At 40.9% G+C, this 24,553-nt stretch overlaps 1 protein-coding gene across 6 annotated transcripts in view; it reads left to right on the top strand.

Moving 5' to 3' along the window:
• mprip (myosin phosphatase Rho interacting protein) overlaps positions 1-24,553 on the top strand; it is a 67,546-nt gene that overhangs the window by 6,678 nt on the left and 36,315 nt on the right. For 5 of the 6 annotated variants that reach the window (XR_008566500.1, XM_054756875.1, XM_054756865.1 and 2 more), the window contains exons 2-9: positions 5,632-5,709; positions 6,290-6,355; positions 16,747-16,898; positions 16,972-17,056; positions 17,179-17,350; positions 17,522-17,966; positions 22,092-22,218; positions 24,038-24,142. Coding sequence is in view for 5 of the 6 variants with exons in the window: in XM_054756875.1 (XP_054612850.1) it covers positions 5,632-5,709; positions 6,290-6,355; positions 16,747-16,898; positions 16,972-17,056; positions 17,179-17,350; positions 17,522-17,966; positions 22,092-22,218; positions 24,038-24,142 (1,230 nt within the window). In the remaining variant the exon portion in view is untranslated. The remainder of the gene's footprint in view (positions 1-5,631; positions 5,710-6,289; positions 6,356-16,746; positions 16,899-16,971; positions 17,057-17,178; positions 17,351-17,521; positions 17,967-22,091; positions 22,219-24,037; positions 24,143-24,553) is intronic. The other variant, XM_054756842.1, reaches the window with a different exon arrangement.

Raw genomic sequence — 24,553 nt, 5'->3', positions numbered from 1 at the left:
ATTTTCCAATAAAATATCAGCCCTTATTTCCAAATAGATATGCGTTTACATGTTATTCGATGTAGTTATTTACAAAACATATTTTAAAACGTCTTTTTATTTGTCATTGCTTCTGAAAGTTCTCCACGCCGTGTTTTAAATCAAAATATGTTTGATGATGATTATCATTAATGATAATGATTAAGCTGTTACTTGTGATGACAGGCTGGTGGTTTCTGGTCCACGGTAAGTATTGAAGGAGTAATAAATGTACAGTCATAACATGACAGGCTTTCCAGAAGCTAGGGACAGAAACGGGGTGGTTAGAGAAGACAACTGCCATTAATTAGTAATGCAGTGAAAATGAGAGGAAATGTGAATATTTACTTTGCAAGTATATTTTGGTGTGCGCCCCTCAATGTTCTACTTGCGCTTCTAAAATTTAAGTTAGGGGACACTGTGGTCGTAGTAAACAAAAGTTAGTCTGGAGCCCTGGAGAGGCATGACGGACAGACTCGAGTGATTTGCAGGGTTAGGGTTGGGCGATAAGTTTTGTATACCGGTAAAAATTCTTCCAATGATAATGGTTTACACCGGTATGAATGATCATTTTAAATGGAAAGAGTATAGTTGGTGATGTGTTTTTCCTGCGACTCAGAACAGCGGTCCAGAACAGAAACAACAAAAGAGAGGAAATTAGCATGGCTGTTGGCGGAGGAGTGACTAAAGATGAAGAAATTGCTGCCAAACGGGAGGTAGCTCTGTAATATGGAAGTGGTTTGGTTTTCGATAGAGCAGAAGTGGAGCAAGAGACTATAATATGCAAAGTTTGCATATTATGTGGCAACACAACAAATTTGTTATACCATCTCAACCACAAACACAGACTGGGAAGAGTGCGTCATAAAGCGTGAGACAGCGTGAGTCGGCGAGCACGTCTACACTCTCCCAATCAAAAATACAAAACACTTTTGGCATGTGTGAAATGCATGTTTCTTTGCACAAAAAAATCCTTGGCAATATTTGACATACAGAGCAGTCATCAGAAGCAATGCGTCTCTCATTTCTACAACTGATACTTCTTGATGTTAGCTGACTTCGACTGCAGTATTTCACCTCATACTTAACACACATACCTGTACATAAATGGAAAATCTCTTAATACTGTCAAGATGAATTAGTCCTACTTTGTGTCTAAATGCCGTATATTTTACCAACTTTAAATAGGGCACTGTGATTTCCGGAAAATCACAGAGTTGGCCAATAAAAACGGAATCTACTGTTAAACGTGGAATCTCGTGGAAATTGACATAGTGCGAATGAAATACTGTCATTGTGAGGAGAAGGAACGGTTATGTGGGGAAGTGTTTCCTTGGCGGACTACTCAATCGTGGTGGACTCTAATCACAAACACTAGCCTGCCCACCCACTCCCGAGAAAACCACTGGCAAAAGTTGCTGAAAAAACTTCGGAACTCCTCTCTTACGGAGCCTGAATGGAAGTTAGTCGGTGTTAGCGTAGTTTAGCAGGGAATGCTAGTGTGGCTGTGTGTGTGTGTGAGACTCTGTATGTACCAGGCTGTATGAGTGTGTTTTAGAGTGTGTGTTTTACTACTTGTTATTGTAAACGAGCTTTTTACGATGCTTGCTGAGGTCGTGCAAGTTCTGAGTGCTATAAGGATGAGAGGCACGTTTATTCTTGCTCCCAGCTTGTCTTAACCGTCAACAGACATTCTCAACACACACAACATACCTCCGGCCTTCAAAAGATTGTTCAAAATGAGAGCAGCTTGAGGATTTTGTGTAGAGGCTCCCATTATAAAAGTTTGCCAAGCTACATCCGTTTCTGAAATACTGGGCAAAATTGGCCAATAATGTATTACATAAATATTAGAAAGATTTTTGCATTTAAATAGCAGACATTTTATTTACTATCACTAGTAGTTATGCTAGTAGTTGTGCGGAATAAAAAAAAATTAAAATGGAATTTGGAGAAAAAATAAAATGGGTTTTATGAGGCCCTACATGGGAGTTTGCCCAACCCGTCTACATGTGCTTCGTGGACTTGGAAAAGTCATTAGACCGTGTCCCTCACGGTGGCCTGTGGGGGGTGCTCCAGGAGTACGGGATTGGTGGCGCACTGCTACGTGCCATTTGGTCCTTGCACAACCGGAGCAGGAGCCTGGTTCGCATTGCCGGCAGTAAATTGAGCCTGTTTCCGGTGAACGTTGGCCGCCGCCAAGGCTGCCCTTTGTCACTGTTTGGCCTTGAGTGAGTCCAGTTCGGGGGCCTTAAGGTCTCGTCTCTGCTATTTGCAGACGATGTGGTACTGATGGCCTCATCGGGCTGTGACCTTCAGCGTTTACTGGGGCGGTTTGCATCTGAGTGTGAAGCTTCTGGGATGAGACTCGGCACCTCCAAATTCGAGGCCATGGTTCTCAGTTGGAAAAGGGTGGATTGCACCCTCCAGGTCAGGAATGAGGTCCTGCCCCAGGTGGAGGAGTTCAAGTATCCCGGGGTCTTGTTCACAAGTGAGGGAAGGTTGGCGCATGAGGTTGATAGGCGGACCATCGTGGTGAAGAGAGAGCTTAGCCAGAAGGCAAAGTTCTCGGTCGATCTATGTTCCCACCGTCACCTATTGTCATGATCTTTGGGTCGTGACCGAACGAATGAGATTGCGGCTACAAATGGCTGAAATGAGTTTCCTCCATAGGGTGGTTTGACTCGCCCTAGGAGATAGGGTGAGGAGCTCAGTCATCCGGAAGAGGCTCAGAGTAGAGCTGCTGCTTCTTCACATTGAGAGGAGCCATTTGAGGTGGCTCAGGCATCCAGTCCGGATGCCTCCCTATTTTATGTCTGACTTCCATTGCAAACATGTTACAGACTCTAAAGACCTTCACTAATAGTCACCACTAGCCACCACCTTGATCTTGTATGACATCCTGTAGAACAGACTGATTTGGAATTTTTGGGATGTCCCAGATCTGTAGCATGTCATCAAATGACAAGCTATGGCTTGGCTGATGCGTGAACCCAGCTCAGCCTAACTGATGAAAGACATTAAGCAGACACTGCTTTTCTAAACGTCAGTGGTGAGGCCAAAGGGGGAATTTACCCCCAACAAAGTATAGCTTTCTCACAATGTCTTGGAAGTTAGACTTAGTATAGCCTATTTTGCAGTCTAGAAATATATTTTTTTTACCATACAGACAGGTTTCCCTTAGGATTTTTTGAAGCTATGGTGGTGGGCTGCATGGGAAAGCCGCCGCTGCGTCATGCCACCGCTGCGTCTGCAAATGTTCTTTTTTTTTATGACAAATAGCATTTTTCGAGGAAAAGGCTTCTTGAGACGTCATCTGTACTTCTGTGAAGAATGTGTCGGACGTTTCGCTCCTCATCCGAAGAGCTTCGTCAGCGAACTAATAAGTGCTGGTAGCCTAGGCCTTAAATACAGTAAGAGTGGGCGGAATTGGTGTGCCAACACCCTCCTCCTATTGGTTCGTTACACTAAGCCTGGGCGGAGTAGTGGTATAATCCTATCCTGTTATTAACACCTCCGATAAAAGGGAAGTGTCGCTCCCTGAATAGGGTATGAACGACTCTGATACTGGCTTGTTAGCATCTATTGTTCTGGCTCGGCCCTGCCTTCACCTCATTTGCAAGACTAAGAGCTGTGGGTTTTGGTCTCAGTAACCTGCTGAACACAGGGTCCAAATTAAACCTCAAACCACCATTCCGATTCAATGATGGGTTCTGTTGTTTGACAAAAATAGCTTCCTTTACTCCTCTTTCAAACCATCTGTTTTTTTTATTTAAGGCCTAGGCTACCAGCACTTATTAGTTCGCTGACGAAGCTCTTCGGATGAGGAGCGAAACGTCCGACACATTCTTCACAGAAGTACAGATGACGTCTCAAGAAGCCTTTTCCTCGATGGACAACTCCTGTACGACTGAGAGCCTACACAGACAAATAGCATTTTTTTAAAAATGACTTATTTATTTATTAACTTCTTTACCTTTTTTCAACAACCAGCAGAACATGAACAGAGAACATTGCTAAACTGTTAATTTAATGGCAAAGTTACTCAGAGTACTTAAACTGAGAGTCTAAAAATGTCGAGCATTCTTTTGTTACCTGACCTATTTAGTCCAATAGTACTGGGACATTTTGTGCTATTTGACACAAACCTACATTTAATTTGTTTTTGAGTAATACCAGTACATGGGAAATGAATTGTTCAATAATATATTTAGTTCAAAAAAACACAATTAATAAAATAAGAATTTAAATATTTTTGTTATGGAAATCTCTTCTAGGTTATGATAGCACAGGTGTATCCAACTTGCAGCACTATGAAATCACTATTTCGGTACTCTATTAAGTCTACTTTAACAAAGCACATCTCCACTCACTGTGCTTATTTGTCATTAAATACAGGTGTCATGTTTGAATGCAACCCTTATAAAAATACTAAGACGTGAAGCAAATATTCTTTGGTGAACTACTCAACATCATCTGGTGAGCTACTGCTAGCATACGAGCTACCTGTTGGAGACCTCCGTGATAGTGTCACTATCTAAAGCTGTACACACTATGTGTTTCTGTTGAACGACTTCGACACACTAGTGTTTTGAAGACAAGCCATAAGTATTATAATGATAACAAGACTGTTAAGTGACACTTTAAAAATGATGACTGATGTATCCCATGAACATAATAGCCACATCGCAAAATAAAGCGCAGTGAAATATTTTTATGATATTTTAAATTGTTCTCAAACTAATTGTGGTCAAATGTCTGTAAACAATAAGCTATATATGCATCTACCTGTATACTGCATATAGAGCCATTCATACAATATATTACTTAAAATTGTTTTCAAGTTAAAAAAAACAAAAAACAACCACATTTTTAAGGTGTGGCAACTTTTATTTTGTAGTGGTGCACCGCCTTGATAAATTACATGCAGTGGAAACGCTGTGTTTTGTACCCACTATTTGAAACTGGATTTGGCCTGTCAATGGCTTCAGTTCTTTCAAACTTCCTTTTAACTTAATTTGACACTGTCACAGGCATACAAGTTCAAGCAAGAACTATATAGCTGTATAGTAGACATGTGGTAACACACAGCAGAAAAAAGACCAGTATTAGACCACCGATCAGACCCTTTTACATTCTCACGAGAGATGTTATAGGGATAGGGTGAGTTTACAAAAAAGGAAAAAAAACTATTTGCTACACTCAAATCATAAAATGATCTGTGTTAAAGATGAATTGAGACTGATCATCTTTTAGCGAGCCAGCTGTTAGACTCAGGACGTTTGTGGTCAAATGAGTCCAGAAGTGGAGTCATGAGCATATAGATTATGTTTTGGTTGTTTTGAGTATGCTGCCAGTTCCTCAGTACAAGTTCATCACACTGTTCATCATTGCCATGGTGAAACCAGAAAATGAGCCGTTTCATTAAGCAGAGGTGATTATACTTATAAGGCTGGAAACTGATTTGTGTGTTTTCAAAATGCACCGCTAGGGCAGAAGCAAAAAGGCTTCTCATATTTGTGCCATCTCCCATCCCTCTCATCTTGCACACTTACCAAGTTTTAATGATTACCTAAATGGCTTTTTCTCTGTCTCTCTCCCTCTATTTTACAGGCTAAGCCCATTTATGGTGGTTGGTTGTGCTTGGCCCCTGAGGGAACTGATTTTGACAATCCTATGCAGCGATCGCGGGTAAGTGAATGCACATCAGCCACCATCTTCGATCCTGTGTAAAACCAAAACTTTATGAGCAACAACAATTTGTTTCAGGTCTTTGGTTGACCTCCGACTTGTATGGCTTTTGAAGCAATGTTTCTTGTAGGAAACCATTAAACTGGAAATATTTTATGCCATCATAAAACTTGCCTCTACAGGCCATTTTAAAGTAATATTATGATTGGTCGTACATGTGTTAAAACAGATGAACAACAGTCAATAGGTGTGGTAGTAGTTCATACTTTAATGAGGTGTTTAATGCATTGCATTGCAAATGCAAGACACGTCTCACCCTACAACATTCTTAATTGAAGTGTGAAAAAAGTGAACCACTATTAATAGTAAACGTTAAAAATGCTAAAACACTGCAGACACTCACCGGCAGAAAAACTTAAAGGAGTCTTTGTGTTCATGTGTTTCCTTGAATGACTGCAGTCAGCACAACATCTGAACAATTATTTGAGCTTCAAGGGGGAGCGGCGGGTGTCCAGGGTACCTTCAAAATTTTCTTCTAATGAAATAAAAATAACGTATTCAAATTTTTATGTCCCGACAGAAATGGCAACGGCGATTCTTTGTGTTGTACGAACATGGCTGTCTGCGCTTTGCCCTGGACGAATCAGTAAGTACTAAAACACTCATCTCTAGCTCATCCAGTTAGACATGTTGCTCATGTTTGTGGTGGTAGTGTGGGAATAGCGGACCTGACATGGATCACCTATCCCATACTGGCCAGTCAGGGTTGAGTATAAACACTGGTAGCAAATAGTTTGGGGAAACATTGCACGTGGTTTATAAAAATATCCGGGCCTACCTACTCTCTTACAAAGGGACCCAGCTAAATAATTGTCAAGTCATAATTCAAGAGGTCTTGAGTTTTTCAGGCTGTGAATTTCTATTAGTCGCACTTGACAATGAGGCAAAGGGACCAGGCAATATTAAATCATATTTAATCATATTGGTACAGAGGAGTACCGAATTCCCACGCGGTACGCATTAAAAATGAAACACAGTAAAGGCTGAATTATGCTATAATTATGCCTGTCACCATAACAAATTTTGCTGGACGATAATTGTCCCAGAAATTATTACCGATAAACAATAACATTGTCAACATTATTTTGATGCATGCTGGATAGAAGTGCTGTCTTGTAGTCTGGGAGGGACTGCTTGTATCGTAGTGCCAATATCGGAGATTTTACATGCAGGCTGATATAATAATCTGATATTGTTTATTTGGGCTGATATCAGACAGATATCAATATCGGACCGTGACACCCCTACTTTTAGCTTTTGCATTTTGTTCCTTTACTGTACTGAGGTACAAACCGAATGCCGTACCTTTCCATCCCTACTGGGGATCCAGACATGCGGGACACCTTCACAAGCCTGGGTGGGTGTCCACTACCACTGCTGTGAAAGGTGAGGTGTTACAGCGTGTAGAATACCTCCACAAGGGTGCAGCCCAGGCTTTGATGAGCACAAGTCAGGATGTGTGTAGCGAGGTACAGCGTGTGTAGTCACGTGACTCCACCCATCCAGCCTGAACAAGAAGGGAAACGGACGATGAGGGAACGGCTGGTGGTTCAAATGAAGAAGCGACTGTACAGTGCCAGCATTTCACTCGCATATGCGCCAAGAAATAGACTGTGCGAATAGAAAAAATAAAAAGGGAGCACACGTGCGACTACTTTTTTTTCTACCCTTTCATTGGCATTTTGCTCCTGAAATAAGTCAGGAGTAACAATTTGGCTGGCTGTATAAAAATCTACAAGTCTTTCTAAAAAATTTTCTTGGTTCACATCGGCAACTTGTGTTGATACGCGATGACATCTCAGCCGTACAAGCTGCACTCGCTGACGTAGCTAACTAGCTATGTTACCAGTTGGATACTGTAGCGCTGCGGGAAAGATGACTGCTCTCTGTGACGTACTGTAGTGCTTTCCCACTCACACCCTAAAAATACTTTTTCCTGTTTTTATGCATCGTAACGCCGCTCGGAATGATACTAAAAACTAATAACACAAATACTTTACTTTAAATATATGGATTTTTAAAGCCTTTAAAAAAACAAATAAACATGCACATCATGGCCAATCATGCAAAATTGCCAATTCACAAAGAAAGAACAAGAAAATAAAAACTTTATAAAAGTGTCTCTTTAGGAAACCATGATTAGTTTGCTGTTGGTAGCAGTTTTTAAGGATTCCATGCTTTATTTGATGTCGCATGGCTACAAGAACATGTGAAATTCTCTTTTCTTTGTGTAAATGATCATTTTGATGATTGGTATCTATCCAGTTTCTAAAGCCAACATGGCACACATATCTATGACAATGGAATGTTATTATTGGAAAATATTAACTGACATAGTTGTGGTAGGTTGGGTTGATGTCAACGCCGCTCTTTTTGTGCAGTGTTATAAGTGGCCATTAGTAATGTAATTGCATGAAACGTGATGCCAGTCATGTTATGTGGCTGTATATGTATCTTATTACTTGTGTGTACAGGATGTAGTATGCCAGGGTATGTCCCATACATTCATATGTGTGGACCACAGTCCCAGGGAGATTTATTTTGGGTTCCACAAAGATAATGTTGAGCAAAAGAACACGAAATGCAGAGTGAGTATGAAAACTGTCGGAACCACCCAAAACACATTGATTTGCGTTTCCTGCAATTATTTTCAGATGGCAAAGATGTATAGCGGTCGGGGATTTATTGTCCATTTATCGCTATCAAGGTAAAACTGCCCAATTTATCGTGATATTGATTTGAGTTCATATCGCCCAGCCCTACTAACTAATAATAGAACCAACATTTGTCTTTAAAAATAGGTATAATATTTTTTTTGCCTTTATAAATCCATAAATATATATAACTTTGTAAATTATGATGTGGTATATCATAGTCATTTGTTATTTATTGGATAAGTAGTTTTATGGTTTGTATTTTGTATCCTTAGTAAACTAACAATGAAAACTGTGACCTTAACATTGAGGTGCATTTCAAATCGTGAGGATGCCGTACTGTTACACCTCTAATATTTGGTGAGTCTCTTGTGTCCAGTGATTATCAGAGTGAAAATGTGTGCTTGCAGTAGTGCGTGCGTTGTTTCCACTGTGTTTCCAGTGACACCCAGGCTGTTGTGCAATTGTCTTTTCCTCTCATTGTCGCAGTGATTCCAAAACTAGCAGACTCATTGTCCTCTGGTCTTTTCATCTACTCCACATGGCAGGAAAACTGGGTCAGGGAAATGACTGCTCAGTGTTCTGGACTCCAAAGATAGGAACTCTCCACAATCTCAGAGCGCCTACAACGACGTATTTAATGGTCTAGATGTCATTGAGCTCATCGTTGTTTACCAAATGGCTCTAGCCTCCAGTGGGGTCAGATGTGATTTTGTTATACCACACCCATCCACTCTTTGTCTTATTGCTTCTCTGATCACATTATTACCTAGTTTATTGCTTTTCATCAGTTGGCTCTGCTATGCCAAGGAGGTACCAAAAAGCGAGTCATTTGAGCTGTTGATGTGAATTTTTATAAATACTACATCAGTATGCTGGTAGTGTATGCTATAGTGGTATACATTTACTGTCTGCTGAAAATAGGCATTATTGTCTAAACACAAGCGATCACACCGCTCATGGTGCCCTGTACATGTCATTCGGACAGGCAGGCACCTGTCCTATTCATCCTGTTTTTACCTGCTTGGCAGGACCATACAAATTTGAGTTGAGCTGTTAAATTCGGTGTTTTGTGTACAATTCTCTCATATTGGCCTCTCAATGTTTAGCACGGCATCTTATGGCAAGGAACTCTCTCTGAGGATGTGAGAAATAGAATTATTGCTCTCCACAAAGATGGCCTAGGTCAGTGTCCCTCAACAGGAGAACCTAACCTAACTTAAGCCTAGGTTACAGCCGGTCGTACGGCATTCTACGGCCGTTTGGCATGCAAAAAAATGCAAGAAACGCATGTGTAATGTGCCGGCTTTTGAGCCGTAGACTGGGCGTAGAAGTTTTTTGTCATGTCAAACAAACTCTGTGGCCGCTTAAGTTTTTTTTCATGTTGCAAGACAAACTTACGCACTTCGTACGTCTTTGTGCCTTGTCCATACGGGCAACTTATGTCTTTTGCATGTTGTGCTGGTGTCAGAATTAGGCAAATTGTTAATTTTCTGATGTTGCGCTTGCGTACTCCATATCTGCGTCATGCGCTACATGTACACCCCACATATATAACTAGTGTGGCCAACGCACATTTAGATATTTCGTATGTCCTCCATGCGCATAGAGTAAGTCCCGTACACGAAAACCGTATATTGTGATGTGCGGATTGATACTGAAATATCGATACTATTGATACTTCAGATATATGATTTGGTCTTTTTTTTTGCCGTGTATTAGCTTGATTATATTCTTAATCACTTCGATATACATCAGGGTTTAAAATCAGTCAATTACCCTGATGTCTTGTATTCTTTATGCTATGATTTCAAATACTGTACACTACATTTTAAAATGTACCAGACACATTAGGTGTATTTGCACAAAGTATCAGTATCGGCGATACCAGCCTGAATTTTACTGGGCAGAGAGGGTGCGCGGTGATCTTACTTTTCATGGTCACCACAACTACGTTCCACAATGTTCCTCAACTACAAACTGTAACCTAGGCTTAACCTGTGCTGAACCATTACACAAATGTCTGAAAATAACTCTCATCGCTGACAACAATGTCCATTGGAATGTTATTAAATGTGAATTTCATTCACACATATACTGTATTTTGGGTCACTGTCTTTGGCCGATCCCCATGCACATGCATGCTGAGAGCGTGCAGCAGTGGCATAGACGTTTGCTGTTGAAATATGAACTCAATATTGTTCACAAACTTATGACAACCAGCCAGACTATTTTATTAGAGTGTGTGTCCTTTCGCCCACACTCATGTTATGTTTATTTTGCTGAAAACAGATGGGAAAGATTTTCTTGGTTGTTGCAAATAGGGGTGTCCCAATACCCCCCCCCGATTCTGATATTGCAGCCTTGAATATCGTCCGATACCGATATCAAGCCGTTATCAGCGTGAATCATACATACTTTTGGAATGTTGGAAAACCCTGATCAAGTGATATTACTGAAACACAGAACAATAATCAGCAACAGTAGGTATGACAGAAAATGCACGTAGGGTTTAATTTTATCTACATTTTATCTACAACACAACACATTTTATCTACACACACTTTACTCTACACCGACAGGGGCTGCTCATCTATTCTGTTATAGCTAATGGCTAATGGCTCCTGTGGGAGATTGCCTTTTAACGCTGCTTCAAATGAGCGATGAGTTTGGTCGTATTAAACGTCTACTGGACTGTAACATGAAGGAAGGTAAGTGAGCGGCAACAAATTTTTATACCCGTTTATAACCGTTGTATTGTGTTGTTTCCTACAGCTTATATACTGCCACTATAATTAGCCCGTCAAATATGGTTGTTTTTACTCAGACAGGTCAAGAGGAGTGGCTTGGTTCCCACGTCAGTGCTTTGAACATCTGTATCAGCTCGTAGATTAAAGGTCCAGGGAGTTATGACATCATCTGCTTTTTTTCACCCAGTAGATAGCAGGGTGCGATCTGAAGCAATAGCCCCTTTAAAAGCTGGAGTATTTTCACAACGAATAGAAGGAAAGATGCTCACTCGCCGAAAGCAGCATTCCTTTCCCAATGCCCTTATTTGGTAACTGTAGTGAGCTTACGGCCCCGGGACCACCAAGAACAAGAAAAAGGGAGCTCTAGCCCCTAAAAATCACAGTGGAGAACATTAGATATGCCTCAGACTCAGACATTCCACACATGGCCTGCCACAGCAGCACCCTGCCCTGGTTATACGGGGGATGCTCATCCAACAGAATGGTTAAGAATAAATTCAGGTAACAAAATGACCATAAAGAGACATTTTTTTCCCCTCATAAGAATAGATATCAAGTAAGATGGATGCTTTCAAAGATTAAAATGTCAGTAACAATGTCATATATATATATATATATATATATATATATATATATATATATATATATATATATATATATATATATACTCACACACGCATACATACATTATGTGTGTGTGTGTGTGTGTGTATATATATATATATACAGTATGTCACAAAAGTGAGTACACCCCTCACATTTCTGCAAATATTTTATTATATCTTTTCATGGGACACCACTGAAGAAATGAAACTTTGCTACAATGTAAAGTAGTCAGTGTACAGCTTGTATAACAGTGTAAATTTACTGTCCCCTCAAAATAACTCAATACACAGACCTTAATGTCTAAACTGCAGGCAACAAAAGTGAATACACCCCTAAGTGAAAATGTCCAAATTGGGCCCAATTAGCCATTTTCTTTCCCCAGTGTCATGTGACCCATTAGTGTTACAAGGTCTCAGGTGTGAATGGGGAGCAGGTGTGTTAAATTTGGTTTTATCACTCTCTCACACTCTCATACTGGTCACTGGAAGTTTAACATGGCACCTCATGGCAAAGAACTCTCTGAGGATCTGAAAAAAAGAATTGTTGCGCTACACGAAGATGGCTTAGGCTATAAGAAGATTGCCAACACTCTGAAACTGAGCAGCAGCACGGTGGCCATATATATATATATATATATATATATATATATATATATATATATATATATATATATATATATATATATATTATAAAATACAGTATACAGTTGTTTCATCCACAAGCTTTCCTGTGAAAAGTTTTGATGAAGGGTACTGTGTCTAGACACCATATAAAACAGCAGTGTTCTCTCCGCAACCTGTTGTGGGAGACTCTGACGAGACTTGCCTTTGGCTCAGCCTATAAAATCTTCCTGCAGGATTCATTTATGGAGTGGGTGTGCACTTAATTCTAGGGTTGTAATTCTTAAAACTATATTGTAAGTTTCGTCGTCCCTCGCAACATCGCGATTCAAACATTGCTTCCTCATCCTATTGCGTTTTTTCCAAAATTAATTAATAGATGATTGCTGTTTTGTTTTATTATCAGTCAAAAGTATGTTTTTCCTCCCAAATTAACCATTCAAGCATAAAAATGGCTAAAATAACTAAAATAGAAGTTACAGTATAAGCCATTAAGAACCAGCATTCAAGTTGTGGATGTAGTATTCTACATTGGTCGCTAGTAATTGCTCGGTGAGCGAAGCACGAGACTTGATTGCCAGAACAGAGGGCTTCTATTGCAGGTTTAAATGATGTCACAACAGGCACAATACTAACAACATAATAATCGCCATCATCATAATAATTATAACACAGGTTACTCTTGCGGCCATAGCGCAGAACAACCTAAAGCTCAACTCTGAACCCTTGACGTCACTTCATGTGCGCCACCGATTCTGCTCCCCTACAAGGTAAACAGTCTTAAATGGCTTATTTTCTCTGATTAGATGTACTATATTGGGTAATATGAATGTTAGGTGACTATATGGGTATTATTTCATGTCAAGAGGGCTCTGATAATGTTCAGAAATGTATTTAGAAGGTTGTAAACAGGTTTTCTGTGCCATAATTACAAAAATATTCCATTTATAAATAAGGAATACTACTTCGCAGAAATTCACTTATCACAGCCGGGTCTGGAACCAGTTAGCCACGATTAACACGGGATTGCTGTACTTTTGTTCTGGCAATAATAATTTTAAAAAACATCTTTCAGTTTCCCTTAATAAGTTGCATCACAAAGAAACACTGCCATTTTACTCAAGTTCTAAAGCAGGGGTCACCAACGTTTTTCCTTGTGAGAGCTACTTTTACAAAATGAAAATGGCCAAGATCTACTCATTTTTGTAACATTTATTTTCAGAGCTTATTTTAAACGCAAACAAAGCGAATATGCTTGTTTTACCAGAACATTAACAAAATGCTGGTGTCCACAACTCACATTTTGTATTTCAGAATGCATTTCTTTCTACTGTTCTTTCATTATGAACTGAAAACCTGAATGAAAAGCAGGCTTGTGGGCACCTCATGTGGTCGTGGGGGGCTACCTGGTGCCCGCGGGCACCACGTTGGTGACCCCTGTTCTAAAGCCTATGTTCTATGCCGCGGAGTGAAGGCTCGCTCCTCCCCCTCCAAAACCTCCTGCGTACCTCCCAAAAAATGTTACCTCACGTCGTGGCGACACGGACTGCAAAGGCTGTTATTGGATGGCTTTCAGTACATTATTTCCTTTGTGTATAAGACTCGTTCAGAGAACGTACAGCCCATCTGTGATTTCCAATCGTTGGTTATAAAAGTGATTATTGTCACACATTGTGATTAGTTCCAACTACAGCAACTATTTTTCTTCAGTGTTTGCACTTCACTACTTTTTGGTCGACGTCATCCCCTTCGAAGCCAAAGTGTGTCCAAGCAACTGACACGGAATTCCTTTTGGGAACAAGCTGCTCGCTTTATACTGTTGACTCCATAGACTTTACGTTTCTGTGTAGTGTAACAGTCAGACCGGATGGGATAGTGTCACGTGTTTACTTCTTCTGTCGGTGTTCTGGCAACCTTGACACTTTGCGTCCCCTGGCGGCCTGTTGTGTAACTACAGGGGAGAAAACAGAAATAACCGACGTGGCTGTTTTACGTCAGAAGCTCAAAATGTCGTTTTTGGGTGTTTTTAAATTAATCGCCCAGCCATACTTTCAGCTATTAAGTCACACACATTGCATGTTTGAAGAAAGGGTTTTACTGGTATGCATCAGTTATCTGGAAATGTATGAAACTGTAACCCCAAAATTGCACAGCACAATATGCCAATACTGTATTACCTCACCATTGATGTAGTTAGTTTTACCACGCTGCAGGGCTCCATTCAGGTCCTATTCACTTGACAGCTACTGCTACTTAAGCTTGATGCTTTCTTTCAAGTGGAGGAAATTCTTCCATAGCGTCTGAGCTCTAAAGAGGCGATGCAGCGTAATTGCCATATTTGGCAGCCCCTAGGGGTTTTCAGGCAGATCTTAATAAAGCTCGATCTGCATTCAGTGGCCTTAAAAGGAGCTGAAAAGCGACCCAGCACCTGTTTTACATCTGTAGCAGCCGTAACCCGACAAAACCTGATAACAGGGCTGAGCAGACCCACAAAAAGCTTGGGGATTTCAGCGGTGTCATCAAATAACGCCACATTTATTTTCTTGTTGCACAAAACGATGAGTCAAAACAGTTTTTATTTAACATATTAACATGTTTGTTTAACATGTCTTTGCAAACATTGATGACTTGAAGGATGTGTGTTGAAGGATGTTTTCAGAGCAAACTGGACTTAGAGGTCGTCACTCATCATTGACACAGTATCTCACAGATGCTCACACCCGCAAAAAAGCTTTATTCTCTTTTTCTCTCAGTTTGTGCTGTCCTGTTGCCGTGGTAATAATAGCCACAGGTGTGACATCCCCAAACACCTTCCAGTGAAAAGAAAATAATGACAAAAGCAAAGCATTTTGTGGTGTTGAATCATGCTTTCTTTAAGAAACATGATACTTGTGTTATCACTGTTTTGCTCGCAAGTCATCCATTCCTGGCCCGTTCCCCCCTGATGCAGTTATTTCCATATTTGTTCATGTTTTCTTTTCATTTTTTTGTCCCCACTAGTAATATTTTACCCCTTTTGTGAGTCATCAACTAGTTCATGAAGATGTGTGATTTAAGGTTGCAGTAAGACAAGGACTGGACATAGTAATCGAGCTATTAAGGAACTACTCGCAAGAAGAAGCCACCGGCATCAAAACAGGACCTCAGACCATTCAGAGAAATTTTTTCCCATACTATTAAAAAATAAAAAATAAGTACATAAAATTATTCAAGCCATTATTACTAAAATTATTCAGGCCGCATGGTGGTCTAGTGGTTAGCATGTTGGCCAACACAGTAACAGCCTGGAGATCGGAAAGACCGATTCTCCCCTGGGCATTTCTGTGTGGAGTTTGCATGTTCTCCCCGTGCGTACGTGGGTTTTCTCCGGGTACTCCGGTTTCCTCGCACATCCAAAAAACGTGCATGTTAGGTTAATTGGCGACTGTAAATTGTCCATAGGTATGAATGTGAGTGTGAATGGTTGTTTACCTATATGTGCCCTGCGATTGGCTGGCGACCAGTCTAGGGTGTACCCCGCCTGTCGGCCGAAGTCAGCTGGGATAGGCTCCAGCATACCCCCGTGACCCTAAAGAGCAGAAGCGGTATAGAAAATGGATGGATGGATGGAAAATTAGTCAGTTGAACGTTAATTTTCACCATAGTTAATCAAGAAAATTTAGTCAAATGGCCAGAGGTGTCACAAAAGATTTCTTGTTCAAGAAAAAAGTGTTACGTGAGCAATAGGGGATGAAAATAAATTAATTACTCACACAATAAATGAAAATGAACTGAATAGTTTTGCCAGCCTTAATATATTGCCATGTGCATGCGTGTCTGTTTTCCTCATCTGTTTGCCTCCAAACAGGCAAGAAGAGAGTTCACTCTGTGCATTGTTTTCAGCACCTTGGCGCATTTGTTTCATAGAACGACATGAGCGGCGTTAGCTTTTTTGTCAGTCTGTCTTGGCGGTGGGGCCGCTAGCATACACACAAAGTGCAGCCGAGTGTAAGGTATTAGAAATAAAATTAGTAGATAAATATATTGTAATCTATTTGTTCGTTTTTTTATTGGCCTTTTCTTAAAAGTAATATTAAAATCATGCCTCGTCTCAATCTCGCAGACCCAATTTCGTGTATCGTCTTGTCTCGTGAGTGTTTGGTGACATGCCTAATGAATAAATTAATCACAAATAAAGATAATTTTGCCGGCCTCCGTATATTGCCATGTGCAGGAGTAGGAGGTTGGAAATCCTACATGCAGACATTGTAAATTAAACAGTCGTCTCGTCTTGTGACATCCCTACAGATGCCCATTGCTAGTAAGAAATAATTTTCAATAACTTGCATTATGTTTATTCCCTTTTAGCCAAGCACACTGCCCCAGGGAACAGTGAATATGAACCTGTGTACGGACGTCATAGATGCGGAACCCAAGACGGGCCAAAAAAACTCCTTATGCATCATCACCCCAGAACAGGAATACTTCATCAGAGGAGAGAATAAAGAGATCATTAATGGGTAAGTGTCTTGACATCTCTGATGATAGTTCAGGCTAGAGCTGTGTGTTAAACACTTGTCAACCTCTCTTCAGCTGGACTGAACAGTTGGTTGTTTATCCCCGCACCAATAAACAGAACCAGAAAAAGAAACGCAAGGTGGAGCCTACAACCTCCCAGGTATACCTCCTTTACCTCTACAAAATGGTTGTCTGACATAGCTTGAATGTTGTTTTTATATTTTTGGTTACTGCTTTAATTTTAAAGATAGTTCTTCTTAAAGTTGATCGATCTCCACACAGGAGCCAGGCCCAGCCAAAGTAGCAGTGACTGGTTTGGGCATTCCTGAGGCAGAGAAGGTTCCAGACTCCAGTTCCATCATCTGGCAGGAAGAGCTGAACCAAAGAGAGGTGGAAGGGGCTGCAGTCTGGGCCCCTGTTGAGCTGCCCCCAGGATCCCCGCCACTCACTACAGGCAAGGAAAAATAACACCGTTTAAAAATTGCATGTGGTAGTGAAGTATTTTTATTGTTATGCCAGCATTTTTTATTCCAACTTCACCTTAGCTTTCACATTAGTTTTCCGTGTGATTTGATTTTCAAAAGAGACAGAAAAATAATTTTCGTCTTGTACCAATTTTTTCTAGGTGAATCTATAACTGTCGGACAAGGGTCTGATGCAGGCTCAGTGAATGGTAACGAGGTGGACCAGGGTGGAGTGGTGCTGCACGGATCGGTGCCACAGCCGCCCAGTGACCTCCTTTCCCCAACAGGCTCCTGCTCCAGCCTGGGGGGTGTACCCCGCTGCCTCTCTCCATCTCCCAGTGATCCCTTCCCCTCTGGCAGCTCGCTGCTCTCAAACGGTTCTCACATCAGTGGTTCCGTAAGCTCTCTGGACTCCGATGCCAGCGGCAGCACAGTGACCAGCACTGAAAGCCACCCGGCCAATCAGAGGGGGAACCATTCATTCAGCCACCATGATACGCCTCGATCCCGAAGACTGGAGGCAGAGGAACGAAAGGCAGAGAAGAGGAGCCGTTTTAGGAGCCCTGACAGGCACGAGAGGGAAGCTGTCCTCAGCCCCGAGAGCAGGTCAGTGTCCTCTTTTCCACAGACATAGGTTTTCCTCACTTGCCAGGATGTCTCAATAGTCTCTTCTGGCTTTATATTGCAGTACTAGCACACTATACAGTCCATCCATCCATTTTCTATGCCACTTATCCTCACAAGGGTCGCGGGGGTATGCTGGAGCCTGCCCCAGCTAACTTTGGGCGAGAGACTGGGTACACCCTGGACTGGCCGCCAGTCAATCGCAGGGCACATAATGATGGAATGATGGCAAGCTCCGAGTTCATTTGCTGCACTTGGTTTTTCACAGTGGCTGTTAGATGGGCGCGCATGGAGTCACAGATCAACAGGGACGGTGACGCGTGGAAAAAAAACATCCAGTCTCTTTCCGTACACGTCACTCAGCCACCCACATTTTCTCCTCGTCCATCCAGCCCTTTTGATTGGTCTTAACGATGACTCCGGCTGGAAACTTTTCTTTAGGCAGCGTCTTCCTCTAAAAAAATCACCATAGGTGGCGGTTTGTGTCCATTACCATGGCAACCAACACATGGTAATGGCTCGTCCATGTTGGTGATTGAGCTGGAAATGTTTGACCGTTTAAACTGTGCTTCGTAAGCCTGTCTCTTCGTAGGTGCCATTTTCGGGGGCCAAACTGATGTTGTTTTGCACAATGCACATACCGGCACGATATACCTACTGGGGGCGTGCCTTGAGCGTCCTTATCCACACGCACCCTTCCCCCTTTAACGTTCACATGCTGTCCTCAGTCACGTCCGCCTTTCCTCTATATAAGCAACGTGTCGGCAGGAAATGCTGCTAGTCAGTCAAGCGGAGCGCTCATCAAAGTCACACAACATTTACAGATTTTGGAACTCGGTGCACACATACGGCGCACCGCATTATAAGGCGCCCCGTCCATTTTGGACAAAATTTAAGACTTTTAAGTGCTACTTATAGTCGTGAAAATACGGTAGGTGACATTTGTATTAAAATTCAACAGAGTAGACATTTTAATTTTTTTTTGAACATCAAAAAGTCCAGGGAAGAAAATCAAGTGTTATAATTTTCATGTAGACCTAGCATTAAACGGTATAAAAAATGGATGGATGGAATGGAAGGAGCGAGCTAGCTTGCTACTAGCCACCCACGGTTGTTTACACGCAAGAGAGGCGGTTTGATTAGGTCATCATATGCATGCCGGAAAAAAAGGGAGCCCATAGGCCTATAAAAAACATTGTTTTTCATGGGCTTTCATTATAAGAAAAAATCCTGATACCGATATTGACTGATATTACATTTTTATGCCAATATTGTGCCAGTAATATCGTCCCACCGACATCCCTGATTGATATGTAACAAAAAAAGTGGCTTTATAAAGTCATTTATTGTTTTTAACAGACTTGAACAGATGCAGTCCTAGCCATTTACATACTGCAGTCGTACACAGTGGCTTGTATGATGGGTCATTGGACACGGTCTGCAAAACCTCTGTTAACCCCTCATCTTCCACTATGTTTATCGGCCTGCAGTCACTATTTACTTGGCAAGAACATTCGTCACCCTGTCAGTAGCAGACTTGCTCAAACACGGGGTGTTTTCCTCGAGTTTAGTTTGACTATGCTGTGGCTCGCTAAGTTAACATTAGCTGTGGCTTCACTCACGACTGGGCGCTTTGCGTTGATGTGGTAGGCTAAGCTTGAGCTGCTTTGGTGGTAAGCAAAGTCCTTACAAAGAAGGCATATGAATCTACCTTTATCAATGGTGCCGCTGGGGCTTTTTTGAAATATTAATTTCCCATTCATTGGCCCGACAACACTCACATGCTCCTCCATTTTCACATGTCTTCTCCGCTCCTCACCTTGCCCTCCCAACTACAGTGAGAGCCCCATCAGCTTATGCCAATGGTTGTCAGTTATTTTCTATCATGCCCCATATATACACTCCTGGTCAAAATCTTAAGACCAATTGAAAAATTGCTAGAATTTCCATTTTGCACGTTTGGATCTTAATGAGGTTTTAAGTAGAGCTACAATATGCAAAAGCAAGAAGGGGAGTGAGACAAAAAACATTTGGAACTTATAATTTAAACAAAACAAAACAAAAAAAAAACTGAAATAGGGTGTTTATAACACTGGAGTTTCAGGTGGTGGAGGGTCGTCAAACGGTGGTTGCTTACGTGCAGATGTTGCAGCGGGCATCCCTCATGGCTGAGGGCCCTCGTCTGTGTGGTAACAGCTGGGTTTTTCAACAGGACAACGCTGCAGTTCACAATGCTCGCTTGTCCAAGGACTTCTTCAGGGAGAATAACATCACTCTTTTGGACCATCCTGCATGTTCCCCTCAGTTAAATCCCATAGAGAACATTTGGGGATGGATGGCAAGGGAAGTTTATAAAAATGGCAGACAGTTGATGCCCTTCGTGAAGCCATCTTCACCACTTGGAGCAATGTTCCCACTAGCCTCCTGGAAACACTCGCAAGAACGGTGGAGCTACTCATTACTGAGTCCTACTGAGAACATTTTTTGTTCTGGTTTGGAGAGTTTTTTTGTTATTTTTTGAGCAATGGTCTTAAACTTTTGATCAGCTGATAAACAGCCTATTTCAGTCTAATTGTTGTTTTCAATAAATGACTTTTTCAAAATGCTTTTTGTCTCACTCACCATTTGCTTTTGCATGTTGTAGCTCTAGTTAAAACCTCATTAAGATCCAATTTTTCAACTGGTCTTAAGATTTTGATCAGTAGTGTATATAGCATAGGAGCACATACCTGGAGAAACATCAGACATCTCCGTCCAGAAGAGCGCAGTCCTAGGAACAGCTAAGATACTGCGCAGGACCCTCAAGCTCCCAGGCCTCTGGTAGAGGGCTGTGTTGGTGACCCCTGATGTATATCGTCATCATCCACTTGCTCGTCGCAATCTATGAGAAAATCTCGAACGTGTCTGGTGGGATACTGTTTATCTCTGACCTTGCATTTCTCAAGTCTTTGCGTTCCATGCGTGAAAAGTACAGTGCATTCACATGCAAGTCACTTTACAGACACAGAGAAGTGATGCATTTAGCCCAATAACCGTTGGGTGTCCTTACTAACAGATGTAGTATTTCACTTAACCTTCGACTGGTTCGGACACCTTCTTCTGAATGAAGTGCTTGGTTGAGGACGCCGAGCCAGGATGAGACGCACACATACACTCACAATCCTGTGACGCACAAAGCCTTTGATGCTGAAACTCTTCCAGCAGTTGTGGTTTACTTGAGCAGGGAATTAAATGACTGTATCTGGTCAATGAAGACATACAAGGATTGCTGATGTATTGTGAGCATCGTTCTTACGTGTGCTTCTCAGAAAATCTGTTGATACATTCTTCTTTTATCAGTCCTTACAGCACTTACTGGAATCATGGAATATAAATCTACCCTGTGTACTTTCCATTCAGTAATCTGCCTGCTGGCCCCCATGCTGCGGGGAGGCAAAAGTCTCACACCCACATACACACACTAAAGACAGCAGCTTTTCAAACAAACCAAGAGGGGGGTCATCGTTTTCCTCCCAGAGTGAGTTTCCTGCTCCATTTCACCCCTCCCATCTGTGCTTAGTGCTCTCACAGTTCAGCCTAATTTCCCCCTCTCTTCATTTCCTGCCATCTTTCTTATAGAAGGGTTATTACCCAAAAGCACATAGCAGGGCGAGTTAATGATAACGATCTTCATTTATTAATTTTCAATGGCTACATTGAAACCACACGCTTTGTTTTGTTTTTTGTTTTCACTCACTGACTACTGGTGATGATGATGTCATAATCATTATTAAGGGTCCTGTGCATTGTTCGTGGGTGTTGATCTGTGTGCCGTCCTTCTGCTTAATTGCGCTAACGGAGCAAATCAATGAAATGCCATCCATCCATTTTGGATACCGCTTGTCCTCTTAGGTTTGCAATATCCCTGCTGATTGAGAGAGAGGTTGGGCAGAGCCTGGACTGGTTGCCAGTCAAAGGCACCTTGCATTATCATCCTTTTGACACAACACTTCAGCTGCACACTCATGAAAAATGTAATATTATAGAATGTACAGTATCTCAGCTATTGGCGACACCAAGTTGTTGCTTCAGTCATGTTTTTGTTAATGGTGAAATGTTTGTTCACAGTCGCTCTGCTGTTATTGAGAAGTTGGAAGCCCTGGAACTTGAGAATCAGGAGAAAATGGAGGTGGAAGAGGCGAGCAAGAGTGTAGGCAGACAAGGCCGCAGTGAGCACAGACGTTTCCACAGAGAGGTATACAACTATTTTGTTTGTGTGTCTTGTGAGGGAATGTTTGAGCTAACACTACCAGCATTATAAATCAATTTGCAATACATACAGAGTCATGTGTAAATAGTACGTTTAAACAGCAGCACATGGCAGCGCATATGTGAGCTTAGTGATAGGACATGTTTTTTTCTCCTCTGTACGTCCTATCATGTCCCCTCTCATCCTCCTATAGTTTTCCTTCTGTCTCTGTTCCCTCCATCTTTTCCTCATTCTCTCCTGTGGGTCAGAGGTCACCCGAGTGTGTCGTACTCATTTCCAGTTTCCATTCTGTGGTGGGATTCCCCTGGTGATTTAGCTTCCTTTTCCCACCATGGCCTTTATGCTGTGATACACACACTTTTTGATACTGTTAAATAGGTTTCTCTTGTTTTGCCAGCTGTTTGTCACGCATGCAACTAGTAATGTGTTTGCAGACAAAGAAGCTGGGACTGCATATACACATCTGTGTTATTAATAGTGACAAACTACCACTACTTTCCTGTTTCCTGTCAATGTTGTGTGCATTTTCTCAACTGCAATGGACAAACAGCGTGCTTGTACTACATCTTAACAAATGTACTACTACATTTTTTTGTTTCCATTGTTGCATTTAATTACATTCTAAATTGTTCAACCCGCATTGCAAATTACATTCATTTTCAATGTTTATAAATTTAGAGTAACAAGAACCATTTTTGTAAAAAATATATATTTATCATAAAATATATATAATAATATATAATATATTGTATTTTTATCTAAATATGTGTAATAAATATATATATATATATATATATATATATATATCTCATATATATAAATGAAACACAAAATTATTTTTTTTTTCAAATCATAGTTTTCAATATCAGTTAAACCTCATTGCATTCCTCATATTTATTAGCTGTTATTTGATGACTCTAATTCAGTAATTGCCATTATTTTAAAATTAGCACCACAACGCCTCCACTGTTGTTTGCTAAGCATCTGTTCACACTGGTGGTTTGGTACTCTGGTCTAGACCGAAAAATATTAAAAAGATTGTAATCGGATCAAAGGCTACACAGTAAAAAATAAAAAAAAATCATAAAGAAGGGGCGTCACACTCATTTTCATCTTGGGCCACATCACAGTTATGGTTACCCTCAGAGCCACCTGTGACTGTGAAACCTTAAATAATTTAAAATGCATATAAAATAGATATTTAAAAATAATAAAATAAAATTAAAACAAAATCAAAACATATATAAGATAAAAAAAATAATAAAATAATGGAAAAAATAAGTGTCTTTTTGCAGGCCACATAAATACAGGTTGAATCTGGGCCCCGGGCCTCGAGTTTGACTCCTGTGGCATAAAGAAAGGACATAATTGGGCAACTTTTTATATCTTCTGAAACATACTTTCAAAGAGTGCTGTTGCTGCGCATGGCACTCGGATGTACTGTAAACGCTACATGGATTAAAGACACAGACCAGCGTTGTAATCACAGCAAAGAGCATGAAGTTACGACAAGTATATAAGAGAAAATGTGCTTGAAGTGGTGTTCTCTATTCCACACTCTAGTTCTCCGCGGCCTGTTGGTTTGACTGTAAGATGACCCATCTTTTTCAGATATTTTCCAAAATAAAAGTCTTAGCTGTATCTATAACAAGCAGTCAGTATTTATTGAAAGTGGTCATCTATTTAAAGGTTGCACATTTTGTCAAATAAATGTAATTTACAAAGAGGGTTGTATAACGTTGAATGCAACTGTATACTATATATGTATATAACACTAACACACTTTAATATGTATGGTCCTAAGGAGCAGAGGCCTGACATGAGTCAAGGTCTGGATTTCCCCTCCTCCTTGCCGCCTCTTAGGAGAGCTAAGTCCCTTGACCGAAGGACCACCGATTCAGTCATGACAGTGAGTGATTTGTCTTCCTGTTGCTTTTCAAAATAAGTCTTGTCAAGAGACAGTTATCATTGATATATTCACAAGATGCGCCTTTTCAAGCATAGTTCAACACGTGCACATTTGATATTCATTTTAATAATATTTAGTGAACAATCAACTTAACATTGATCATATCGGCCAATAATAGGGTAATCATAACATTTCTCCAAAGTTGGCAATATGTTATGTATATGTATATTATATCTCTATCATATTAACCCCTGGCTGTTCCGATGTCCTGCCGACAGGTGGTCTACTTTCATGACAAAGCTGGGGTTTATGCTGCCCCTAGTTGGAAAGTTCATGTTGTTGAGATTCGACTGATTTACAGTTGCAAGAAAAGTATGTTAACCTTTTAGAATTTTCTGGTTTTCTGAATAC

This window comes from Dunckerocampus dactyliophorus, chromosome 2 (assembly GCF_027744805.1).
Source record: "Dunckerocampus dactyliophorus isolate RoL2022-P2 chromosome 2, RoL_Ddac_1.1, whole genome shotgun sequence".
In the NCBI taxonomy this organism is placed as follows: domain Eukaryota; kingdom Metazoa; phylum Chordata; class Actinopteri; order Syngnathiformes; family Syngnathidae; genus Dunckerocampus; species Dunckerocampus dactyliophorus.
Note: the sequence above shows the minus strand (reverse complement) of the source record. Positions and strands in the feature narration are given on the sequence as shown.